This window comes from Mastomys coucha, unplaced genomic scaffold (assembly GCF_008632895.1).
Source record: "Mastomys coucha isolate ucsf_1 unplaced genomic scaffold, UCSF_Mcou_1 pScaffold7, whole genome shotgun sequence".
Taxonomy (NCBI): Eukaryota; Metazoa; Chordata; class Mammalia; order Rodentia; family Muridae; genus Mastomys; species Mastomys coucha.
In genome coordinates, this window is record NW_022196913.1 from 51,859,024 (window position 1) to 51,866,600 (window position 7,577).

At 37.7% G+C, this 7,577-nt stretch overlaps 2 protein-coding genes across 4 annotated transcripts in view; one reads left to right on the forward strand and one right to left on the reverse strand.

Moving 5' to 3' along the window:
- The window catches only part of Kdm1b (lysine demethylase 1B), a 39,944-nt gene extending 35,147 nt beyond the window's left edge, over positions 1 to 4,797 (forward strand). The window contains exons 20-21 of one of the 2 annotated variants that reach the window (XM_031359568.1): positions 830 to 982; positions 3,066 to 4,797. In XM_031359568.1, coding sequence (XP_031215428.1) covers positions 830 to 982; positions 3,066 to 3,149 — 237 coding nt within the window. In that variant the 3' untranslated portion in view covers positions 3,150 to 4,797. The remainder of the gene's footprint in view (positions 1 to 829; positions 983 to 3,065) is intronic. The other variant, XM_031359569.1, reaches the window with a different exon arrangement.
- A 157-nt stretch (positions 4,798 to 4,954) lies between these two features.
- The window catches only part of Dek (DEK proto-oncogene), a 19,129-nt gene continuing 16,506 nt past the window's right edge, over positions 4,955 to 7,577 (reverse strand). For both annotated transcript variants that reach the window (XM_031359570.1, XM_031359572.1), the window contains exons 10-11: positions 6,662 to 6,730; positions 4,955 to 6,289 (exon numbers count right to left, since the gene is read on the reverse strand). In XM_031359570.1, coding sequence (XP_031215430.1) covers positions 6,278 to 6,289; positions 6,662 to 6,730 — 81 coding nt within the window. In that variant the 3' untranslated portion in view covers positions 4,955 to 6,277. The remainder of the gene's footprint in view (positions 6,290 to 6,661; positions 6,731 to 7,577) is intronic.

Sequence of the window (7,577 nt, forward strand, 5' to 3'; positions counted from 1 at the left end):
AGGACTACTTTCTTCTACTCTGAGTTCCAGAGGTCACCTAGGTCATCAGGCTTTGGCAGGAGTGCCCTTCCACGCTGAGCTTTCTCACTGGGCAGTCACTAAGCATTCCTTTAAAGAGGAATGGTTTCTAAAATTATCTAGTGCACCACATATACAAGTCTCTCCTACACAAGGCTCAAAAAAGTACCTTATTTTCCATTCTTTGGAGATCTGAAAGTAGTCTTGACCTGTCTTTTTCTAGCTAAGAGTAGAAATAGAAGCAAAATAACTTGAAAGCTGAATCTCTTCCCAGGAAGACTCAGCTGTTGGCCAGCTCTGTTAGAAGAGAATCTAGCTAGGCAGTCTCACCAGCCTGGGTCTTTACTCGGAGTTTTAGTTGTTTGGAACTATTGTTTATAGGGAAGTATTTCTCATGTTAAAACTTGCCAGAGGCCTACAGACAAATATAAGTTTAGTGACTAAAATATATCCTTTCATTGTGGTCTTGTGGAAGACTTCTGAAAATTCTACATGGCATTGTTGTGATATACCACCCTTCCTTCTGTACTGAGCCAGATTCCACTCTACCTTCTTTTCACATGTGCCAGGCCATGGGTACCATCAGTCATTGGTAGTGATTTATTGTACAGAATGTGTCTTTGACAAGTGAAACACGGAAGGAAAAAGATCAAGTGTGGATGGAGAAGGGAAAGAGTTCATGGGTAGGAGGGATGTACTGCTGCTCAGGAAACTACCAGTGAGCACAGGCCTATGAGGGCAAGATGCTTGTTTGTAATTGGGTTGTGGGTTATCCAAGTTCCTTTTTAATAATTTGTTGTTTGCTTATAAGGAGATCCCAGATCCCACAAAGTATTTTGTCACACGGTGGAACACAGAGCCATGGATCCAGATGGCATATAGTTTTGTGAAGACCTTTGGAAGTGGCGAGGCCTACGACATTATTGCTGAAGAAATACAAGGAACTGTCTTTTTTGCTGGTGAGGTACATATCTTGCCACCAAGTCCAATTCTACTTTTTATTTACAGTTAAAATGGTATCAGCTGTCTTAAAACCCAAATCAGGTATGCTTAAAGGCATTGTGACAGTACATGGCAGAAGCCCTCTCCATTCTGAAAGCCTGCCTTATATTCTTGCTAGCAACAATTTTTTGACTGGTCTCCTGTGCACAGATCTTTCTCATAGACTTACCTTCTTGTATCATGATATTTATGCTGACATTGTATGATTTAATATTAGACTCAGCTTGCTTGGATGTAAAAATGTGGCCCATTTAATCTCTCTGCACCAATTTTTTTTTTTTTTTTTATGATTTATTAAGTATATAGCATTCTGCCTGTCTATACACCTGCAGGCCAGAAGAGGGCACCAGATCTCACTATAGGTGGATATGAGCCACCATGTGGTTGCTGAGAACTGAACTCAGGTCCTCTGGAAGAGCCAGTGCTTCCAGCCCCTCTGAACCATTCTTTCAATGTAGCTATTATACGTAGTTGGTATCCGTGCTCTCATAAGATTAGCTCCCTCTCACTCTGTAGTCCAGGCTGGATTTTAACAATCCTCCTGTCCCAGACTCTGGAAAGAGATTACAATGTGAATCAACACTTGGTATCTGTATTGGGCTGTACTGTACAATGTAATGTTTATCCGTAGCTGGTGTCTGTCTCCCCTACTCCCCAGTCATCTCCAGCTCACAGTTCATTCAGATCTCCCTTTCCTAGCTGGCATATTAATCTGAAACCCTGGAGTCTTTGCACTGCTGTTCACTGACGTGAGATGACAGTAGGATCTAATGCTGACTCTCCCTCGTTTACTTCTGATCACTTTCTTCCATTTTGTCTTTATCTGTAGATCTTTAGTTCTTAAACTGTTTTTCTTGTCTCTATTCTGCCTGAGACATGTTTTGGAAACCTTTCCACTCTGTTACAAGTGTTTTGTTTTTGCCATCCCGTTCTGACTTCACCCTTGTCTGACTAGTTATTTAGGTTTTTGAAAAATGTTTTCCTTGCCAGTTGAAGCACTCCTGAGTCTTTTGAAGCTCCAGCAGGACATCACTGCTTGGGAACCTTTGTTTTTTGTAGTAGCTTTGCTTCTGAAGATTTCTAGATGTGAGAAGGCTCATTGATAATTATGAATACTTTTTATTTAACATGACACCTAATATTTTTGTTGATGCGGGGGAAGATGGGCACATTTGAGGGGTATGCGCCAGTTCCCTGGAGCTTGTCCACCTTGGGGTTTTGTTGTTTTGTTTTGTTTTTTGAGACAGGTCTTTATATGCCCAGAGTTTACGATGTAGACTAGGCTAGCTGGGCAGAAAACATATCCTAGGGCCCCATCTTGGATCCATGGGGGTGCCACTATACCAAGCTGCACTGAGTTCTGAGGATCAAGTGTATTTCCTTGTGCTTTTGAAGTACTTTGTCAATGAGAGGGGTAGCAGCATTTTTTTTTACCTGGACCCAAGCTCTTCGGAAACTAGCTGCCTCTTCTGCAGCTATGCTTCCTCTCAAGCCCTAAAGGCTGACATTCCTGGAGGAATCTTAGCATAGGCTTGCCTTTTGTTAGCTCCCATGCCTTACAACATGAAGGCAGCTCTATCTCGTCTAATGCCTGCAGCCATGCTATTTATATTGTAATTTGGGATTACAAGTTTTATCAGGAAGTTAGGTTTGTTGCCGGTGACTTTACATCTCAGAGTGTGAAAATACATCTCAAAGAACCAGCTGTCCAAGTGGGGCATAGGGGCCATATGACAGGCATTTGGCATCATCAGCTTGCTTTTAGAAATGGCAGTTTTGGCTACAATAGGATTTAGAGTCCTTTCTTGCTTTCTTTACTGTTCTAAACACCACTTCCGAGGCTTGTGTGATCCACTTGCTCCCCACTACTTACCTTCTCAATATTCTAGACAGTATTTATGTATTTAACTACAATTCTTGGCATGTTGTAAAAGGGAATTTGACAAGCATAACAAAAAGAAGCAGAGACTCATCCACCTTTGGATAAGCTTTTGATGTCATCTAAATTCTTTATACACAATTTGATTATTTTTTTCTTCCAACAGGCAACAAACAGGCATTTCCCACAAACTGTTACTGGGGCATATTTGAGTGGTGTTCGAGAAGCGAGCAAGATTGCAGCCTTTTAAAAAGAATTTGTACAGACCTAATATTCTGTATCCCAAATGGAAGTTTGAAACCTAATTTAAACTTAAGTTTTGCAAGAGAGGGGACTGTGACTCTGTATAGTAAAATTGAAATGTTTCTGTGGTGATAGGAAAATATAAACCCATTTCACTCTTCTGAAATCATTGACCCTTAAAACCCTTCCAGGCACTTACGTTTAATTGCATTTTTTATATGTCCAAATAGTGCTAAGTCCTGTGGGTTTCAGAAGGTATTAGCACACTACATCTTTGAGACCTTGGTTCTGGATGGGATTCCCCTCACATTGGACATTCTGGTTGGCAGATTACTTTTCATGTAATGTGAAACCAAGTAATCCAGCAGGAGTCACTAGCAAACCTAGAGAAAGCCATGTGCTTTTTCTGTTTATCAGTACCTTTACCAATGAGCCTTAATATTTTTACACAGCTCCAATTTTGGGCTTTCCTTAACATTTACAATTCTTTTTTAATACAGCGATTTGAATTTTGACATGATGCTATTTTATACTACATAAATTTCTTCTCATTGGGTATCCAAAACTTAGATTCAGATATATTTTGATATTTTAGATCTGTGTACACTCATCAGCAACACAAGACTCAATCCCTTAACAGTGAATGCATGTGTGTGCATACATTCTCAATGGATACAAGATGTTTTCATACCACACATCCATTTTTGAGTGAGTAGCACACTTGAAAATTAGCAAAAATATTGTCAGAACTGAAAGCCCCTCTTTATTTTTAAACTTGACTTTTACAGTGTCTAATATTTTACATAGTTGTAAGTTTCCCATAGGCAGGTCCACTGGAAAACTGCACAAAATCTCAGTCATTTCAGTACATAGCACATTACTTTATAAGCCATATGTCAAAGTCTGAACATGGCAAAACTTACTCTTCCACTAAAAAGATTGTTTAATAAACACGGGTTTCAGGGTCTCTAGGATGCCTATTCTGCCAAGAAACTTCAGTTGATAGACTAGAAATATACTTTTGTTTTAAAAAGTCTTTAAACAATTCTTTGAATTATATAGGTCTGCTTTTAAAAGGGAGCTACAAAAGACTTTACAGCCACTTTTTGAAATATTAGGTATTTCTAAAATTCAAAATTAGCTTAAGAAAATCTTATACAAAGAATGTACAGTGAAATGTGCTTTGGACAGTCTAGACATACTCTCTCCTCTGTCAAAGTACAATACAAAGCCAATGACTACATATTTAAAAGTTCATTATTCACTGTACTTAGAGGTTATTTGTTGAGACTCATTGGTACTGATAAGGGAAGTATTCTGCTTTCAGGTGTAAGTAATTAAAATGTTTCGCATGTGTGAAGCGATAAATACAAAATGTTAAATGGTTCCATCCATCTAAGTTATTTAGTTTCTAGGCACTTGTGCTTTGTATGCTATTTCAAGTATAAATATTTAATTTTCTCCCATTTTGACTGACATACTTAAGTTTCAATTTTGTTCTAAAGGAACTATGGTACTTTGAGTTATGTTTTCCAATCTCTAATAAGTATACTTTAACTACACATCATGAATAATTGGTTATGTAAAACTGCTTAATAAATAGACTTTTGCAAATACCCTTAATAAATGGTCATAGCATCACCGTGTCAACCTCATTTTCAGTCCTTTAAGCTTTTTGGTCATAATCATTCACTACCCTATTTCCTTTATAGTAAGTGGTCAACATACTAATTCTGTATCAAAAATGGTCAGTTATTGTCATAGGATAGATCAGGAGAGGAGCTGACAAACCAAAGATTAAATACAAGACACTGAGAACATTGATTTATCCTTTATTGTGAAGATTTATGACAAATTACTAAAAGGCCAATATTTAGTCCCCACTTAATTGCTTATTCCATTTCACTCTAAGCATATTGAAGTCAAGTATGTGAAAATACCTGTTAATGCTCATATCTGATCTATGATGTGAAGATTAAACACTCCGTACATCAAATGTCACTTTGTCAAGCAGCATATAATAATTCAGAAATAGGTTATTAGGACAGTCAAAATTTAAATTCAGGGGCAGTCATGTTTCATCACCTTAAAATCTTGATTGACCAAAATTTAAAATCAAACAGCCTTGATTCTGTAATACTTTAATACTAATTTAATGTATGGTTTTTGATGAATACTTTCAGAGATACCTACGTTGTGCACACCAACTCTGGCTACACTTTTAGTCATAATTATGAAGGTAACCAGGCTTCCTGTACCTAATATTTATATGGTCAAAAGGTTACTACTGTCAGTTCACATATACTACTGTCAGTTCACTTATATATATAAGCCATGTGTGCTCACTCTTCCCCAGTTTTTGAAGCTGTGATGTGTTTATCCTCATTATAAAATTTCTATGACACTTAAAGTTAATCACACTGACACTTTCAGAGCAAAGCAGAACTCAACAGTCCCTCAATGCCATCACCACTGAACTCTGCTCTGTCACTGCCGCCTGGATGAACACTGACACTTAGTTACAAGTTTAAAGACACAAGAGTTTAAAAAGTTGATTTGCACAAAAGAAATAAAAAAAATTATATACAACAAATTGGTTTTTAAAAATACAAAAATAACATCTGTCACTTCTGTCATGCCGACAACTTGACATATATACACATGCAGAAAAGGTTCCACCTCGGCCATCTGAACAGCTGTGCTCTATGATGAACAAACTGCTGCTGTCATTTCACACTGACAGAAGGTGTATTCAAAATATTTTATACTAAATACTGCAATAGTCTTTGCACGTATAAATGCTGGTTATAATAGTTTTTGCTTTGATTAAAAGTAATGTCTTAAGCAAGCTAACACTAAGTTCACTAAAATTCACAATAGTTCAGGAATCTATGACCTTAACAATAAAGAAATCCAAAATGTACAACTAAAGCAAGGAACGATTACTGCCATGCAAGATTTAAACTGAAAACTGCAAGAAAATGCAATTTAAAACAAGCTCCAAATATATGTAACACCAAGAGTCAGCAGCAAGTTCTACCAACGATCGACTTAAAAAGAATACATTCTCTTTGCTGGTATAAAGCAGATCTTCAAATCTGAGAACAAGCCATCTGTCCTCTAGATGACAGCCTCTCAAGAAATTAGCTGCAATGAAAAAGAAAACCGCTTATCATATCCAACATACAACACCAAATATGCATACATCATAAAATCTTATTTGCAATATATTAAAGGGACCATGAGAGAGAGGTGGCATATGAAACAGCAGTTCCTGCTGACCTTGTGACTCGGCCTGATGCTAGTGAGTACCTCAAAGATACAAAGCGACCATGTGTACAATGAACTACCTTACTCTAGGCTCAAACCTAAGTAAATATCTCCTCGTCTGTATCTATTAACAACTCTGGGATATCAAATGTGATTTTTCATTGATACAAATACTCAAGGAAATGCAATATATGATAAACTTTTGGTTTCTATGCCAAGTGGTCAAATAGGAAAAGAAGAAATATTTACCTCTTTTACAGTTGTTTTAATGAAATCTTTCCTCTCAGTTAAATCATAGGCAGGGTAATTTTCATATACCTAAAAACATAAAAGTATATTTAAAAGTCCACAATACTGTCTTTAAAAGTAAACTTTGCCATGAGTTACATGTAGATTCTAAGTGTTCTCTGGTTCACCATACACTTGTATCTGCAAACGAGACTTAATTTAATACCATATTCAAAGCAATAGTCACCTGATATTCTCAGTGCTTTACAGTAGCAAAATTACAGTTATTAAGTAGCAACAAAAGTAATACTATGGTTGGGTATTGTAAGAAATTGAACAGTAGTAGCCTTTTCTCTAAGCCTATCAGCTCACACATAGGCAGGGCAGAGACTGTAATTTTACTACACAAGCTTTATGGCACGGCCACTGAGCAGGTCATTCTAACCCTCTAATCTAGCTACTCTCCAGCCAAAATCCTGAGAGGTTTGCATTATCAGATCGATCTGGTGCTCTCTGTTCCATGTGTCTTTTCATAGTGGCTCCTGGTCCCTCAAATCATTGCCGAATCCTCCTCTCTCTCTTCCCCCATCCCTTGCTAGAGTCAGAAATCTAGCCCAATTTTTACCAATGCTCAGCTTTTATTGACAAATCAGAGAATAAATGGGAGCAAAGTTTACACAGCAGTGAAAAAGGAGACCTTAGAATATTCATTACAATTCCATGACATGGGGGCAGAGAAATCAGCATTTGAATAATAAATGGGTAATCTTTACACAGTATACCCTAACATGACACAGTTGGTGGGATCACCACAGCATGAGGAACTGTATTAAAGGATCTCAGCATTAGAAAGGTTGAGAACCGCCGGACGGTGGTAGCGCATGCCTTTAATCCCAGCACTTGGGAGGCAGAGGTAGGCGGATTTCTGAGTTCGAGA